The 17,759-nt window shown below is 48.2% G+C and overlaps 1 protein-coding gene across 3 annotated transcripts in view; it reads left to right on the top strand.

Annotated features, from left to right (window-relative positions):
* The window catches only part of PDPK1 (3-phosphoinositide dependent protein kinase 1), a 71,396-nt gene extending 53,720 nt beyond the window's left edge, over positions 1-17,676 (top strand). For 2 of the 3 annotated variants that reach the window (XM_082670204.1, XM_082670203.1), the window contains 5 exons: positions 866-1,039; positions 2,755-2,972; positions 10,322-10,379; positions 11,393-11,545; positions 11,971-17,676. In XM_082670204.1, the coding sequence (XP_082526330.1) occupies positions 866-1,039; positions 2,755-2,972; positions 10,322-10,379; positions 11,393-11,545; positions 11,971-12,087 (720 nt within the window). In that variant the 3' untranslated portion in view covers positions 12,088-17,676. The remainder of the gene's footprint in view (positions 1-865; positions 1,040-2,754; positions 2,973-10,321; positions 10,380-11,392; positions 11,546-11,970) is intronic. The other variant, XM_082670205.1, reaches the window with a different exon arrangement.
* Positions 17,677-17,759: the final 83 nt, after the last annotated feature.

Genomic DNA, 17,759 nt, shown 5'->3' with positions numbered 1-17,759 from the left:
CATCCTGTCAGGCCTTTTCAGTTTCCAAGTGCCTGATTCTTGAGCTTAATAAGATAGGAAATTACTGTATCACTTTGCATTTGCTCATCAACACACACACCATTTTAAGTTACCAGACGCTGCAGCAGCTCGGTGTGCTGCAGTGGCAGGTGGTTGTAAATTCTACTTAGCGACATCTGTATCAACTTTAGAGTCAGCTACGTGAAGGTGCTAAAGATCAACCCAAGCTATATAGCAAAGGTAAACAGATTTACCCAGGAAGGGAGTGTCTGTTTATGTTCTAGAAACTATAGTGTCCCTTCCTCTGGTGTGTTTTGGCTCCAGACCTTCCATTCACTTGATTTGGGGGAGCAGGGTCAGTCAGCCTCTTCCCACCTGTCCCTTGTGTGTCTGTCCCCTCAGTGGGGGAGTGCGTTGGATCCTCTGTGGGTCTGGGGGGGGCAGCCGAATTCTGGAGGAGCTGGCTGTGGGGCCCTTTGAGACCACGTGCAAGCGGGGGACCCAAGGCACTTTACTCCCCGTCTGTGATAGCTTCCTGTTCATGTAAACTCTTCATTCTCTTATTAAAGCCAGTGAGTTCCTCTTTTTCTTGTTTTAGGATTTTAAGAGAATACTTGCTGCTATTCATTTAACTTTTGATGTAGTGATTCATTTTCACCTGTGGGGGGAGGAGCAGAGACTCCGGAGAAGTGAAAGCTGCGCGTGGCCACCCCCCTACCCCCCATGGTGACTCAGTTGTCCCCAGCACACTGTGCCCTTCCTATTTCCAGGAGATCCCAAGAATTGAAAAGAACTACTACTCAGAAGTAATTTTTTTTGTCAGAATTACTTTTTAACCCCAATGCTGACTTGACTTCTATTTAAGGTTTTAGATGCCACAAAGCGATTAGGCTGTGAAGAAATGGAAGGGTACGGCCCTCTGAAAGCTCATCCGTTCTTTGAGTCCATCACGTGGGAGAACCTGCATCACCAGACGCCTCCGAAGCTCACAGCTTACTTACCGGCCATGTCAGAAGATGATGAGGACTGCTACGGCAATGTAAGCCAGTGCGCCAGGGCCGAGATGGGTCCTGCCGGCCCCGCCTGGGAAGTGGCTCCTCTGGGCGGGGCCAGGGACCCCAGGTGGTGGGATGAGTGGCTAAAGGGGGAGCCAGTGTAGATCCGTGGAGGGGGAGGGGCAGTGAACACTCTGTGGCCCGAGTCTGAGTCCCACTGAGACTGGGGCCGAAGAGGCTTACGTCTGCCCCGAGTGCAGATCACCAGGTGCGTGCATCCCTTTCTCATTTCCTCTAGTTAATTTTTGCCCAAAGGGGTCGAACCAGAGCCTGGGCACTGATTCTCCTGGTGGGCTTCTGTTTTCTGGTTTTGGCTGATGTCCTTATAATTTTGTATCTGAAGACATTCTGGAATGCCTCTGGTATTTCCCAGAGAATCCCAGGGTGCTGCTGCTGCTTTGAACTTTGGGGGGATGTAGTATTGAGGATGGACACTGGTCACTATCGGCTCTTAGTGCCTGGTACAAGCGGGACAGTGGCACAGGCTCGAGGGATGAGGCACCCTGGGGTCCGAGGGAAGCTCAGACATAGGGTCTTCAGTATACTTTGTCCTTTAAACTTTCCTTATGGACGGTGTGAAACATGCAGAAATGGGCTGAGGAGGATGGTGAGCTGCAGTGTGTCTGTCACCACCTTCAGGTCACCCTCCACCAGGACCTCCATATTTACATGTAATGTCAGGTGTTTTGTTTATCAGTCATAGTCCATATTTCTGGTTTGATTTCTGTCATTGTGGCTTATTGCAACCAGTTATCTTATATAGAGTTCCGCCTCAGTTGACTGAGGAATTCTAGAGTTCACGTAAAAGTCATCCAAGGCTAAGTTAAAATTACAACTGGCATCACCTCTTGGAGATCAAGAGCCCCCTATGTCTCCTACCTACTGTTTTAAGCAACACATCCCTCCCTTTTTTGCCCTAAAATATCCTTTATGCCCAGACTTGAATTGAGCCAGATGTGGAGTGCCATCTGTGCTCCCCACTGACTTGCTTCCCTACCTCAGTGGTCACGGCTGTCCACAGCCTCTGCGTGTGCAGACTGCAAAGGGCTCCCTCCCTTGGCCCTAGTTGCCGACCAGGCCCTTGGGCCCTGATATTGTTCTGGGGTCATGGCCGGCAGGCACAGGCGGGGTCCCCAGGGCCTTTGGCAGGGGTGTGCCAGGGGAGCAGCATGCTCTGCTGGCCAGGCTCTGAGGGAGCCACTGGGGCCCCGGTTGTCTCAGGTCTCGGTGCCCAGGGAGCCTGGCTTCATGGGTGTGTGCGTACTCTTGAGTGTCTGTTGCAGGCCCTCTGTCTGCTGTTCCATCATGTTTGCCATGTTGAGAGCTCTGGCTTCTTGGTACTCAAGTGTCGCCATCTTAATCCTGATCCTCCAGGGCAGCACGGGGCTCAAAGAGGCCAGCAGGCCACAGGTCCCGGGCCTCCCCTTCCTGTAGGTTAATACTGAGGATAAGCTCCTCTCTGGGGCGAACAGCTTCTGACATTGCCATCAGAAGGGGGACGCAGGGCAGGCTGGATCCAGCCTGAGGCTGGTGGTCAGCTGTGTAGTAGAGGAGAAAGCTGGGCTTCGTGTCAGTGACTCGTCTCCCATGGCCTTTGGGGTGAGGCCTGCTGGGTGTACGATAGGTCAGAGTGTGTCTGGATCTTTGGACTGGAGGGAAGTCCAGGCACTGTTCTCACTTTTCCCTCTTCTCTGTGCAGTACGACAATCTCCTGAGCCAGTTCGGCTGCATGCAGGTGTCGTCGTCCTCCTCCTCCCACTCCCTGTCCGCCGCGGACGCGGGGCTGCCCCAGAGGGTGGGAAGCAACATCGAGCAGTATATCCACGACCTGGACACTAATTCTTTTGAACTGGACTTACAGTTTTCTGAAGATGAGAAGAGGTTGTTATTGGAGAAGCAGGCCAGCGGAAACCCTTGGTAAGAACGTACAGCTGTAAGCAGCGCCCCATTTAGAAACGCAGGGTGGAACGCGCGGGGATGAACGCCAGCCGTGGTAACTGACAGAGCTTGGGCGTCCTGCCTTCGTCACCACTGCTGTAAAGGCTCTGCTCCCTTCCGCCTCACACAGCTGCCTTTCTGTAGATAAGGACCCTCAAAGTGTCCAACTGGAAGTGGGTGTTTGGAGGGCTGGCTGGGGGGTGAGTGGGTTTGGGACCCTCCGGGCTCTGGCCTTTGGGACTTGGTGGGCCAGGCATGCCAGCAACCGTTTTGGGACCTGGATTCACCATGATTTAAATAACCGCTGCCCAACAGCCTTTCCTGCCCTGGAGCGTTCAGATGCTCTAGAAATGGACCCATGTGATTGGCATTTGTGTTCTTATCGAGGCAAACATCTTCCATGTTTATTGGCCATTTGTATTTATTTTTTGAGGTTCATTTGTATCCTTTGACTCTTTTTTTCTTGTATGTTTTGCATCTTTCTAAAATTGACTTTTCAGAGCCATAGATATGAAGACTATTTCTCCGTTTATTTTGCAAACATTTTTTTTTTTCAGTTTATCTCTTCATTCTATTTGTGCATTTTTTGGTGGGGAGAGTTGCAGATTCTTACAAAGTTGAACCTGTTTGTGTGTTTATTTTCTGCTTTCCATCTTGGTCCTGTTGAGAAGAGCTTCTCCACCTAGACATTTTCTTCAAGCATTTTTATGGTTTCACCTTTTGCACAGGCAGAGAGGAGCCTGGGTGGGGGTGGGGAAGGAGACTTAGAGGAAGAGAGACCACCTGGACATGGGCGCTGTTGTGTGGAGGAATGGGAGTGGGGGACGCAGAGGAAAAGTGGCAGGTGGATGAGGCTAGGATTTTGTACAATTAGAAGTGATTGTCTCTAGGGACTTACCTGATGGTCCCGTGGTTAAGACTTCGCCTTCCAATGCAGGGCGTGTGGGTTCGATCCCTGGTCGGGGAGCTAAGATCCCACATGCCTCGTGGCCAAAAAACGAAAACATAAAATAGAAGCAATACTGTAACACATTCAATAAAGACTTTAAAAATGGTCCACATCAAAAAAAAAAAAAAAAAGATCATCTCTTGAAAAGTGAGTGTATCTCTTGGCCAGCTGAAACAATCTCCAGTTCTTGGGGGCTTACGTTTCCTGCAGTGGTGTTCCGAGGAGCCCTAATGTGTACTGAGCAGGAGGGAAGGCCTCCTTCTGGGCGCCCTGCTCTGAGCAGGTCCATGCACCAGGTTGTGATCCCTGAGAAGGGCCTGCTGTGTCCTCCCCACAGGCTTGGCCGGGTGCAGAGCACGGCCGAGAAGCACTGTTGCCGGCATGGGGGTGGCTACTCAGAAGGCCCATGTGCCTCGCCCGGGGTGTTTTCAGAGGCCCTGGGCAGCCCGGGCCCTTCAGCCTAAGTTCCGGGCAGGGCAGAGCAACTGGTGGCCGGTCAGGCCCTGCAACCTCTCACCCACTCTTTCTTTTTTTCTGCGCTCTCTTCCCTTTCCTCCCAATTCAATCCCATTTGGAAGCTGGCTGTGGAAAGCTTAAGGCATTTCTCATTTGGTCAGTGGAGATCCCTCAGGCACATTCTTTAGAACGGTGATTCTCAATGTCTGGCCCATGGACCATAATAATCATTCTGTAATAATACTAAGATGGTGTCTGCTTTTCTACTTTTATTTTCTATAAATGTACAGTGGAGTTTTTCAGAAGCTACACACTGTAGGATGACATTGCTTTGACAGCTAATGGAATTTGTGTTTTCTGTCTTTTGAATCTTCTAAAGAAGTAGGTTTATGGTATAAATATGTGCACTTTTAGACATTAATAAGTTCTCAGTATTTCTGCTGGGCTCTTACTAGCTATTTTCAGCTATACCTCCTATAATTATTGTAACTTCCTATCATCGAGTAATTTACTGCTTTGCAATCCTGAAATTTTTCCTGTGTCCACATGGAAACACAGTGAAGAAGTAAGTATACTTTGAGTTGTTTGGCAATATTATTTTAAAATTTCTCAAAAACTTTAATAATTTCTATCTGAAACTTATTTTAGATTTTAATGATATATTCTAAAACAAAAGAACATTTATATGTTTTTCATATTTGAGTATAGATCATTGACTTAAAAAGGGAGAAGACTTGCTTTCCCACCCACAGTAGCATCACCTCAGTCTAAAGATGCAAAAAGAAGACACTGGGTTCTCTGACTCATGGAAGGAAGGAATCCACTCCAGAGAAACTAGGCAAAACTGTAAATATGAAACAGAAATAGGACAAAAGGCTGTCTTTCCCTGGCTTTATAGATGTGAATACCTTGTTGTGTTGTGTCTATGAACAGAATGTCTTTGCATATTATTTTGGTGCCAGTTAAGTTGCAGCATCATTTAGAGACCAGTCATTCAGAATTTTAAAATACAGGAATTGAATATTGTAAGTGTACCCGTGATGAGCTCTTTCAGAGCCAAACATCAGAAAGCCTCTGCAGCGCCTTACCCGAGGAGTTAAGTGGGGCGGCGGGAGGAGTCACACAAGCGCTGGGAGGCTGAAGAGCCTCGGGCCATTGACCCTGCTGAGTGAATGCTATTGATGCAGATGAGAGCCACTGAGAGGAATCCCGGCCACAACGGTGGTCCACGATACGATACAGCGACTCTCTGGATTAAAGATGTGGCTGCGGAGGACACAGGGAGTGAGTTGGTATCTCTACCTCCAAATTGTTTTTTTGCCTTCCAAGTGGATGAATCTACACATGGGACTAGACTCACTGCTTTACTTGTATTTGTCCGGTGTTCACCCCAACTTACCATCAAAGAAAGATGGTTCTTTTACCTAAGTGCTTGGCAGAAAGCACACGTTGTGCTGAGACAGTCCGTGTTGAGCACCTCTTTTGAATCTCACAATTTGTTCTGGAACAAACATGTTGACATGTACAGTGATGGTGCGGGAGCAACGGTGGGTAAAACTGTCAGTGCCAGGTCATGAATCCCGGCCATGGCACCAGGAGGTGCGAAAAGATCCGGCTCTTCACAGCCACACGATCACAGGGGCAGAGGAAAAGACAACAAGCCAGCCTCCCTTTGGAGTGGTCATTGAAGATGATTGATTTAATTAATGTGCTGTAGAACGAAAAGGGAAGTACGCATAAAGCACTTCTGCTGCACCTACAGGGTGACGGCTACCTCAAGAAAAGCGCTGTGTGGTGGTTTGTGCTGGGAGCTGAAGGAGCTGCTCTTTTCGTGGAAGACCATTTTCACTGGAAGGTTTGACTGACAAACTGGTTGTTCAGACTTGGCTATTTGACCAGCATTTTTCTGGAAAATGACTGGAATGAGCCTGTCACTTCAAGGAAAACAACTGCTGGTGTTTGTTACCAATGATAAAATCAAAACCTTCAAGTGAAAATTAGAATTGTGCGAAACTTTATTCATCACTGTGAGCTTAACATCTTCCCAATATTTAAAGACTTTTTTGGGGAGAAAGGTAGCAATATTTATGAATTGATTTGTTGATATCGTAGAATGAAATTTGTCAACATTTGGAAGATCTCCATAACTCAGCGAACCACTATTTCCAGATGACCAATGTTTGGTGCTGTAAAATCATATAAGGGCAGAAGATCTATTCAAAGTGCAAGGTAGGTTGGTGGATTCTAATGTCAAAAGTATGAAAAATTCATTCTTGGGGATTCAGATTCCACATGGCAGCTAACGTTTAAGAAACTACACTTCTGGAGTTTTGGTGTAGTATCAAAGAAGAATGCCCACAAATATCTGAAAAGGCTATTAAAATACTCTTATGATTTCTTCATGTACTTCAGCCTGGACAGCATATCACAGTAGAGTGAAGGCAGAGGCAGATGTGAAAATCCAGCTCTCTTCTGTGAAGCCAGATGTTAAAGAGATTTGCAAAGACAGCAGTGTCATGTTTCTCATTAATTACCTTCATTTTCGAAAGAAATTATTTTTAAAAAATCATTTATGTTAATGTGGAATGGATTTATTTTGCTTTTTAATGAATTAAATATTTGAACATGTCTGTTTTAATTTCTTATTCATAAGTGTCGATGCATCTAACCCAAATGAAGGAGAGCTCTTTGGGGTCTTCCATAAAGTTAGAGTATAAAGGGGTCCTGAGACCTGAAGGGTTGAGAGATGGCATTTTAGAGCAAACTGGCCGTGCTCATGTGGTCCTCCCTTACCTGCCTAGAAGCCCAGCATGGATAGCCTGCCCGAGGTGGTTGTAGAGCCCGTCGGGCCCTGGCAGACTCACTCGGCTCTCCTGAAATGGCCCAAAGTTGCTGGTGGCCTCAGGTTTATATCCTTGAGGTTGGTCTTCTCAGGGTTTGGGTGGGATGGGAGAGGGTGAGGAGGAGAGAACTGGCTTTGGAATCAAAAAAAGTGGGGGGGTTTACACTGTTACCCCTTGTGAAATGATGGTGGGAAAGTTGTGAGACTCTCAGCCCCCACGTTGACATCTGTACAGAGGCAATGACAACTGTCGCCTGAATGATGGGAGCCAGAGGCTGTGTGAGAAAGCGAGGCTGTGTTAAAGCCCTGTCTACACACTAACTGCATGCTAACTACATGCTACCTACATGCTGAGAATCAGGCGCGTCTCTGACTTAGGTCTGGTTTCGGCGCTTAATCTGCAGACGGCATCTACCACCTGCCAGAGAGAAGAAGGTGCCAGTGCGGGGCGGGGGCCTGGGGGAGCTTTCTTCAGGAGGGTGGGAATTGACTTTCTGAAGTAAAAGATCAAAATGATTCCTTTAAGTCCTTAAGCTTTTCAAAGTAGATCAATAACCGGTAGCCTGTTGTAAGCTGCTTGGTCAGTTAACTAAATGAATGGACCGGGGTGTTTACGCTAACAGTGGAGCCTTGGGCTGCTCCGACTACCCACTCTGCGTCCTGCTTCCTGGGCTCGTTTCACCACAGCCACGGGGTGCAGTCGGAGCCCTGCTTTGGCCTCTCCCGCTCTGGGCCACCCGTGGTTCTCCTGTCTCTTGGGAGAAGCTGGGAGAGTGTGGTGCAGGCTTCGGCCTTGTGTCAGGAGATAGCTGGGCCCCTCCCTCTGCAGGGCTGGGAAGGGGCTCGCCTGCTTCCCAGGCTTCAGGTTCACTCATGTGACTAGTACTGCTGTGAACATTTGTGCTCCTTTTTGTTTTTCTTTTCCTCCTTAGAATAAATTCCTGGGAGCCGGATTACTGCAGTATTCAGCGAGTCCTCCTCATTTCAGGGCCGGTGGTGGTGGTGCTGGTGAGAACGCTACTCCACAGCCCCCGCCTGCGTTCACCTCACCCCAGTGCACCCCAGTAGAACGCCTGAAAAGTGGGGCTCAATTTCCTTTCTTTGTTTAGAGCCATTGAGAATTTGTGGTCACTTAATTCCCCTTGGGAATTTCCAGTTTGTGTCCTTTCTCAGTTTTCTTTCAAGGTTTTAAGCCTTTTATGTTGCTTTATGTATGCTCTCTAGAGTACAAATGTTTACTCTTTATAGGTAACATTTGCTGAAAATCTTCTCCAGCCTTTTCTCATGTGAATTTTGGTTATTTTTGTAGTTAGAGATTCCGTTTGTTCCCGTGTAGTCATGTCTGTTACTCTGTATTTGGTGACTTGTTTTTTCAGCGTAGGTGACTGGCCCCTTCTCTTTTTCATTCTCTTGTTTAATATACTGTTTTAAACCGTCCTTCATGTTAACCCAGCTGAGGCTGCAAAGGCTCCCTGAGGCTTCTTCTGTCCTTGCCTGTCAGGCTGCCCTGGCGATCCAGCCCCAGCAGCCCAGCTAACTGGAGGCCTTGGTGGTGTGGTCCTTAACTGGCCTGGGATTAGACGGCACTCGCCTGGCCCGCCCCGCCGATAATTTAATTAAAGTCTTCCGCTTATTATCAATTTGTGGTTCTTTACTACGCAAACATTCTGACATAGTAGGGCCTGCTGGTTAAGGGGCTTTCCCTTTGGCCCTGTATTTCTTGTGCTGCAGTGACCCTCATTACATCTCCTTCTCATAAAATCTCCTTGATTTTTTTCTTTGTTTCAAGTCTTGTTTTTGTTTGTTTGGTTTTTAAATACGTCTGAGAGGAAGCATCGCACTTTTCCTCAAAAAGGTCATAACACTTTTTTTGTTGTTATTGACATTTTTCTTAGTTGTTTTCAAAATCCATATGATGCTGTGTCAGTTTACCTGGGCCTGGGTCCTCCGTGATGGGGCCTTGGTGGAGAAGCCCAGTGGGCTCTGGGGAGTGGGCCTTGGTCTGGTGGGTTAGGCTGGGCAGACCTGGGGGCCAGTTAAGCTTGGTGGGAGGACGTCCCAAGAGGAGCCAGGGGAAGCAGGTGGATGTGCTCAGATACTCACATGGTAAAATTGTCACTGTTTGAGGAGACAATTGTCATATGCCTTTTACTGTTTCTACAGTAGAACCTTAGGAATTTCAGTAAAATCAGACAGAACGTAAAGCAGTAACTGTTAGCTTTAACCAAAAGAGAGAACCTGCAGAAATTAAACTCCTACGAATCAAAGTGGACTATACTTGGTAACAACATATATTAAGTCAAAACCTGTATTTGAAGCTTTTCCTTCTAAATTCCTGCCGTCTTTGTATACAAGTGCTTTATTACTATGGTAGAAATACCAGATAAGATGTTCTCTTTATTTTTGATGTGGACCATTTTTAAAGTCTTTTATTGAATTTGTTACAGTATTGCTTCTGTTTTATGTTTTGGTGTTTTGGCCTTGAGGTATGTGGGATCTTAGCTCCCCCACCAGGGGTCAAACCCGCACCCCCTGCATTGGAAGGTGAAGTCTTAACCAGTGAACCTCCAGGGAAGTCCCCAGATAAGATGTTCTTAAACCAAGTTTCCCACTTGGCTCTTTTAGGGATTTGTGATTCTAAACAGTGCAGTGGTTTCTGAGTGCTGAGTTGGGGTCCCAGCTTGAGGAGGTGACTTGAGAACAACAGTCTGCATCCTGAGCTTTCCTCGCAGCGGCCTCCCCGCTCTGGTGGGGTTCTGCGTCTCACCCCAGCCTTGCTTAAAGTAATGAAGACTTGTGTTCCCACCACCTCCCCTCTGCCTTTCCCCTGCTGTGCAAACACTGCTGAGGAGAGGTGAGGGTAGGTGATATTTCTAGGATCTGTGGACCCTGGTCCACATACAGATTGCAAATTCTGTAAAGCAGTAGGGCTTGCATGCTAAGGTACATTTGGGTTTTCTCACGTTACTGAAGCAAAGTTCACAGTGCCATCGGGGAGTTTGTTTTGAAGGGAGGAGTTTGGAGAATTTCTGTCTCTGACTCTGATATGGGTGTCTCATTCATGTTTTCTTCTTTTTATAGGCACCAGTTTGTAGAAAATAATTTAATACTAAAAATGGGTCCAGTAGACAAGCGCAAGGTAAGTTAGATTACTATGGCTCCTTGCTGTGCGTCTGTATCTTCCTCCCAGTTCTCACTCAGGATCAGGCCTTGCTCCTCGGGCTCCTGTATAACTCATTGCCCATAGCACCTTTGTCTTGGTTCCCTTTAAGAGATCATCTCTAGATTTCATAGCTGAGGAAGATTTCTGCCATTCGGGGGAGGCACTTGAAAGCACGCAGAGGCCGTGGCAGACAGAAATGCAGATTCTCGTTTCTGACTGGGGAGCCAGGGTTCCGATTTGTGCCTGAGGCTGGGTTCACTGAGGTCAAGGTTTCTGTCTGGTTGAAGAGGTTCTGTTTGAATCCCAGCAAGTCATTTATTACTTCATTAGAATTGTTTTTGAAAATCTTATTTATTATGTCTTATGGATTAATTAAATGGATTAACATGTCCAAAATATCAGACTCCACAAATGTTCTCTCTCTGCTGCTGTGGGCCCTTCTCAGTTAGGGCTCCCAGCCTGCAATGCTGGCTGCACTCAGCCTCCCATACCCTGGGGCATCTCTGCCATGAGAACCTCTGTGAAGGTGGCTTGTGGTGGGACCGCCAGCAGACAGGACACTGTGCCTCGGCACGGAGCAGAGGGCAGGAGAAGCGGCAGGGTCCTGACTGCCAAGGGCAGGCCCCTCTTGGCCGACTCAGCAACAGGGCCGTGTGCCGGTGTGCTGGCCTCGGGTGCGCTGCCTGTGTGACCGCTCCCCCACATGACGCCCGGCACAGGGCCGTCGGGATCCAGCTCACAGAGGGAGACAGGCCGGACAGTGAGTTGCGCCCGCTTCTCTCTGACCTGAGGGGCTGGGTCCAGGTGAGGAGGAGGTGTGCACGCCCCTCTGTCCCAGGCGAGTGGGCAGGTGGCTGGCAGTGGTCCCTGTGCCTGGAGCTACTCTGACAGTCCAACCTCCAAGGCAGCAGTAAGTGCTGTCAGCATCCACTTCTGAGCCTTAACTAGCAGTGTCTTCTTTCTTTCTTTTTCTTCTTAATTTGCATCAGGGTTTATTTGCACGGCGACGACAGTTACTGCTCACAGAAGGGCCACACTTATATTATGTGGATCCTGTCAACAAAGTCTTGAAAGGTGAAATTCCATGGTCACAAGAACTCCGGCCAGAGGCTAAGAATTTTAAAACTTTCTTTGTCCACACGGTGAGTTTGTCCCCACGGGTTCTCCCTTGCAGGGCACTTAAGAGGCCTTTGGGAATTTGTGCCTCCATTCAGAGCATCCAAATGCTGTGGCCCAAGGAGGCATCTGGAGTCGGGGGGGCAGTGGTCTCCCCCTTTCCCACCTTCCAGGGACCCCAATGTTCATGGCTCAGTTCACAGTTGGGCTGGGAGATACCTGTGCTTGTTTTCAGTTTGGGGGTGACCTCAGGGAGCTATAGGTCATCACCTGTATGTTTAATTTCTGCACATATGTGGAAGGAAAAAATTCACATGTTCATGTGCTTCCAGAAGGGACTTGCGGTGGCTGCAGTGGACGGCGATTTCTTTTTACAGTTGCTCGCTGATGGGTGGAGGTGCTGGTCTTAGTGGGACTCCCTGGAGAATGTTAAACGTTTCTGTCTCTGCAGCCGAATAGGACGTATTACCTGATGGACCCGAGCGGGAATGCTCACAAATGGTGCAAAAAGATCCAGGAGGTGTGGAGGCACAGATACCAGAGCCACCCGGACGCCGCCGTGCAGTGACGCCCGCGGCCCTGCACCCGCTGCAGGACGTGTGCCCAGCACGGCTCACCACCACCTGGACACTTCCAGACCACCTGCCAGCCATCTCAAGGGGGACGCAGACGGCGGAACCTTGCAGCTTTTTTATTTAAAAGAAAAGAAAAATACCCAACCACACAAAGAACAAAACCAATAACGAAAAGGAATTCAGGGTCGCTTTGCTTGCTCTCTGTGCCATGTGGAGCTTCTCGCACTCTGCTCGCAATGGGAACCAGCATCGTGCACATCCGCCTGGTTCCTGCCCGGACTTGTAGACAGACTCGCGGCACCAGCTCTCTACCATGTGCCCTGTCACCTGCCGGTCCTGCTGTGGCCAAGGGGACCACCCAGGCATGTCTCTGGGCTCTCTCTGCCCCCGGATCATCATGGAACTAACTTTTCACCAGGGAGCCGGGCATAGCTTTCTTGGGGTGGCCCCTGAGCTCTGTGGGGCAGGCGGGTTCTTGGCTTTTGTCTGTGTGCTCCTTTCTTCGCGTCCCTAGTGTATGGCCTGGTCTCCACGGCCCGTGCTTGCCTCCTCAAGTAGCCCTGGCTGTGAGATTTCTGCGGTCCTTGCTGTCTGTGAGTTGTGTTGGCCGGGCAGGCTTCGGGCACTGAGAAGTAGAACAGGTTTTCCCGGTGAAACATGGAGTCGCTGCTGTGTTAGAAGGTGCCAGCCAAGCATTCTGATGTGTCATCCCTCGGAGCAGCGTTGCCCTCTGAGGCGAGGAACTGAGTACCTGCCCGGGAGGAACACCAGGTGCACCAGGAGATGGGGCTCAGTGGCCTCCCCTCCCCGTGTGAGGCCAGGGCAGTGCAACAGATGGGCCTGGAGGCCTCCCTGTGGAGGAGTGAGAGCTGGTGGCCCCTCTTGAGAGTTTTGTTTGAAAGGTGGAGGGTTAAGTCAGGGCTGAGAGGTGCCTGGAGTTGGCACACTGGATGGTCCTCCATCACACCCAGGCCTCATGGAGGAGGGCAGGCTCCCAGCTGCCACATGCACACTTTTCCTGCTAAAGTTGAACATTCTCATAGTCTAACTCAGAGTGTTTTTACATATGCACAATGAAAATCAAAAAGCCTTCTCATGTTGCCCGGTCATCTGGTCCCCATCAAGTGGACTTTGCCTGGAAAAAAGTGTCACTCACCTTGCATGAGGGGCAGGAACACCACACTTGAACCCAAGCCCCAGCCCGCTCTCCTCCAGTTTCAGGCTTATTTCCTTTAGCTCTTTAGAGGCTGCGCACTGCTGTGCACTTAGGATGGTCCAGGGCTTACCGGTCCGTTGATTGTCTTTGCTGCTGCCCCCTGAACAGAGAACGCCTGTCAGCCAGGCAGGGCTCAGCCATTCCTCTCCCTGCCCAGGGTGTCCCTGGGGGGCAGTCCTCAGTCCCAGGTGGGAGAGGAGCAGACACTGGGGCCCGCAGGCTGCCGCTCACAGACATGAATGGCTCTGTCCCCAGGGGAGGGATGACTTTGCCATTTCCTTTAGACTTTCACAAAGGTACCAACAGAACCTCCCACAGAAAAGGTCCCCTGACTACTTCCCTACCCCCATCTCCTATCTCGAACGAACCATCCATCACCCTGTGTGACCACTGGTCCACATGTAGAGGAAAGATGTCTTAAACTGTTTTTTTAGTGATATAATAGTAGTGGCTCTTAAACTAGGAGAAAGGTTCGGATGTGGAGAATCCCACGGTGCTTGGACAGGGAGAGGGGTTGGATGGGAGCAGAGGTGGGAGCCAGGTTTGCCAGGGGTTTCTGCTTGGGGTGTGTGTGTGTGTGTCGAGGATACCAAGGTGTAGGGGATGCCTGCCCTGGGGGCGTCTGAGGGTGCCCTGGGCGTGTGGTCGTAGACTGAGCCCCCTTTCCTCCTCGTTTTGGAAAAGTCTTGCCTGTGTTCACGTGCTTTCCAGAAAGTGAGTCTTTCTTGACCCTTTCTTTCAGGACTTTGATTTCAGGCGCACTCCCGTGTTTATATTTACCCTCGTCAGAGCGTCCTCATCTGTGTGTGTGCAGTTAGGGTGAGGAGCCCGCTTCTGCACAGCGTCTTTCCTGGGTGTCTGGTTGCAGGGAAATAAGCAGAGCTGATATTTGGCTTTTAAAAGAGCACTCGGCTGGGCTGCTCGGGGAGAGACAAATCTTCTGTTGCATTCTTCCCTCTGGATAGCGCCACTACCTCCTGGGCTTAACCGACAAGCTCCATCTTAACCTCCGAAACCAGAGAATAAGGGGTTCAGGGTTGAGCTCGAAGCTGGCAGAGCTGAAGTGACTGCCCAACCTGAGCCAGTGACAGCTGAACCCTTTGTAGGTCACCGTTCTCTGCTTAGAGTCCTCTTTCCTTTTTGTTTTTTTAAGGCCCCTATATATTCCAGTCTTACCCTGTGCTTACTCATGTCATCTTTAGTTTTATCCACCTCATCCTTTGAGCCATCGTTCTGGCATGCAGGTGCCTTATGTTCTAAGACGTGGACGTGGGTGTCAGTCTCTGTACACATGCAGACATACCTAGAAATATATATAAATGTGGTCTTAACCAAGGTGAGAAAGAAAATGCCCTGGTGTTTAATAGATCCAGGAGTGTCTTACTGAGAGGGGACAAGACAGGGATAAGCACCAAAGCCAGCACCTGTCAAGCAGCGATGGTCTCACACCATGCAGCCTCTCTTGGCACAGAGTGGAGGGAGAACGGCCAGGAGGGCCAAGTCTCTGCTGGCCCAGACAGCCCGCTGTGCCTTGCCTCTCTCTGGGAACGTGAGGAAGCTGGGTTTGGATGGGGTTTCCTTCCCTCTGTGAACCTGACCAGGCCAGTGGGCAATGGGCAGCCCCATGTGGAGCACGAAGCCCCACCCTGTGAGTGGCACCCTGCATGCCTGCCATCCTGAACCTTGACTCTCGGGAGGCTGGTTACAGACTTGCTTTGGGAAAGATGGCTCTTGGGGTCATGCCAGAGCTGATGGGAGCTGCACCTACCCCAGCCCCCTTGGGGGCTACTCTGTGGTATTTGTGGTGCAGACCTGAAGGAATTGTAGGAGACAGTCTGTGGCACAGACCCCCGAGGACAGGGTGCCAGCATGGGGTTCCAGGTGATTTTGTACTTTGTTAAGAAACATTTGTTTTCTGAAAAAAATCAACTGGAGGCTCAGCGCCCAGGGAGGACCACTGTGAGCATCTTGGTGCCTAGCCTGCTGCCCCCTACTCCCCACCCGCACACATGTGTTTGCTTTTGTAACTGAAGTGGGAACATTGCAACATGCACCATTTTGCACCCCGCTTTTTTCACTTGGTATTTATCTTAATGTCGTTCAAAAACCTTGTTTTTAATGATTGTAGAGTTTAATGGTTAATAATTTTTATAATTTATCTGACCATTTCATTGCTATAAAACATTTAGATGGTTTCTGGTTTTTCACTATTTAAATAATGCTGTGATTAATATCCTTATAATTCTTTGATTTTTGACTCTGATCTCCCTTGCCCCCACCCTGCCCAGATTCCTAGAAGTGGTATTTTGGGGTCAAAGAGTTTGTTCATTTTAAAGCTAGTATAGTCTCTCTTCTCCTCTGTCTTGATCTGATGCTTAGATGTTCAGAGTTCCAGTACAGAACTTTCTTAGTTGTGTCCTACAGATCCTGAACAAATCAATTTCTGGTAAGCTGTGTGTTCCCAAGAATGTTTGAATAAGACTGCTCTTTTTTTTTTTTTAAATGCTAAAATGTTGTCATTACTGCAGGCCATTTGTGACATATTTTTCCAAAAGCCAATTTCCTTATTTTATTGAAAGAACCTGGTTGTGCTTGCATGTTACCTTCCCATCCCTGCTGCTATGGCTTTCAAGTGCTTGGTGATATTTACAGAGTCTTGTACTTTGTGTCCACAATGGTACTGAATTTGCATCTGCACAGTCAGCAGAGATAAAAAGTGTTGAACTGACCTTGCCACATTCTTAGTGGATTAGTTGTAATTAAGTTTGTAGACTCAGAAAGTACATTGGGCCATTTGGAATCAGTAAAAGAGCAAAGGCTCTACTTGAAAAAGAAACCATGTAGACAACTAGATTTTACAGAAGTTTGTTTGCCCCCGTGTTCTTCAAATTGCGGGACTTAGTCAGAAGGTCTTAGCAGTTCAGTAGAGCACCCTGGCCAGGCTTTTTCATTGTAGAATGTGATTGTCCTGGCTGACAAGGATTTAATGATTTCTCTTCCCCTCGCCCACAGTGTTGCAGGTTGCCTAGTTGTCTTGAAGTACAGACCACCCAAATTTGGTTTCATTCTTAATTTCTCCACTTTAGTTTGGGGTCTGTCAATTCTGAGGTGAAACATGCATGAAAGATTTTTCTAGGTGCCATGCTCAGTACCACTTGGCTATGCCAGAGATTATGGCCAGATTGTGCAGAAGTAGGTTTCCTACCTTCCCTCTGACACCCCAAATCCCCTTCTCCCCAGGTTGGTCCACAGAATGAGGCAGAGGCTGCAGCCACTATGAGAACATGGTGAAGGTACTATTCTTGGAGATGGTGCCATATGCGTTTTTCCATATTGTTTCTTTTCATATCCAAACCTAACATGAACTGATGGTGACTCAAGTGGGTGTGGCCCTTGTCTCTTAGGCAGACTACATGGCAAGTGCCTTAAATCGGGGCAGGAGTCACTCCCAGAGCCTCTGAGGGGTGCAGGCTGCTGGCCCAAGATTGCAGGGTTGTAAATTAGGCTGCCTGTGGAGAACTGGTCTGGGGCGGAAGCTGTTCCAGCAAAGGGCAGTTTTATCTGTAGCTCAGACAGCGTGGTGGGCAAGCCTACATGTATACCTGAATTTCCCCCAGAATTCATTTCTTCAATATGAAGAAATACCAAACTTTATGTACAGAGAACTTTTTACAAAAGGCAAAATGTTTTGTAGCTGTGTAATCCACCCTAGTCTAACCCATCTGGCTGAGTGACTATGAATAAGGGTCGTTTTGCTGATGAAAAACCTCTGTCATGATAAGTTTGGACATTGCAATCAAATTTTTGCAATATTTAGAGCTGCTGTAGCTGTTCTTTAACAACACAAAATAGGATGAATCAGTAGTATGTTAGCTGTCTTTCAGGTTGGTGGCAGTCAGTTAGAACATGTATAATATTCTCTACCTGGTCTGTAGCTGTAACTGTGATGTACAGGCAAAGCAAAAATTAAAAAAAAAAACTTATGAAGACAAATAATGCAATGATATTAGGATATACACTTTTGTATTTTCTTATATAAGGTTATTTGCTGGCTATTGTTGGCCTCTAGTTCAGTCTGTGTTATTTAAAATCTAATATATGAATTATTTGGATTGAATTCATGTTCGGGGCCACGTTGTATGTATTGATGTACAGCCTTGAATGTGAATAATTATTGTAAACTATATTTTACAACTTTTTTTTCTGGCTTTATTATATAAATTTTCTATTTGGTCGATGATTTAATCATATCATAATTTAATGAATCTGTTTATTCTTTTTTTCAAATATTTGTGCTTTAGATGTAGTTACCGGATGATGAATTTTCCACGTATGCTCGGTAGTCTTGTAATAAAAAAGCATGCAGAGTGTAGACGCTCGCTGACGTAGCTCTTCCTTTGGCCGGGGCGCGGGTCGGGTGACCTGGATTCGGGGCCGGGAACCTGGCGT

Source organism: Grampus griseus (genome assembly GCF_964374135.1).
Source record: "Grampus griseus genome assembly, chromosome: 14".
Taxonomy (NCBI): Eukaryota; Metazoa; Chordata; class Mammalia; order Artiodactyla; family Delphinidae; genus Grampus; species Grampus griseus.
The sequence above is the reverse complement of the archived record's forward strand: the minus strand, read 5'-3'. Positions and strand labels throughout refer to the sequence as shown.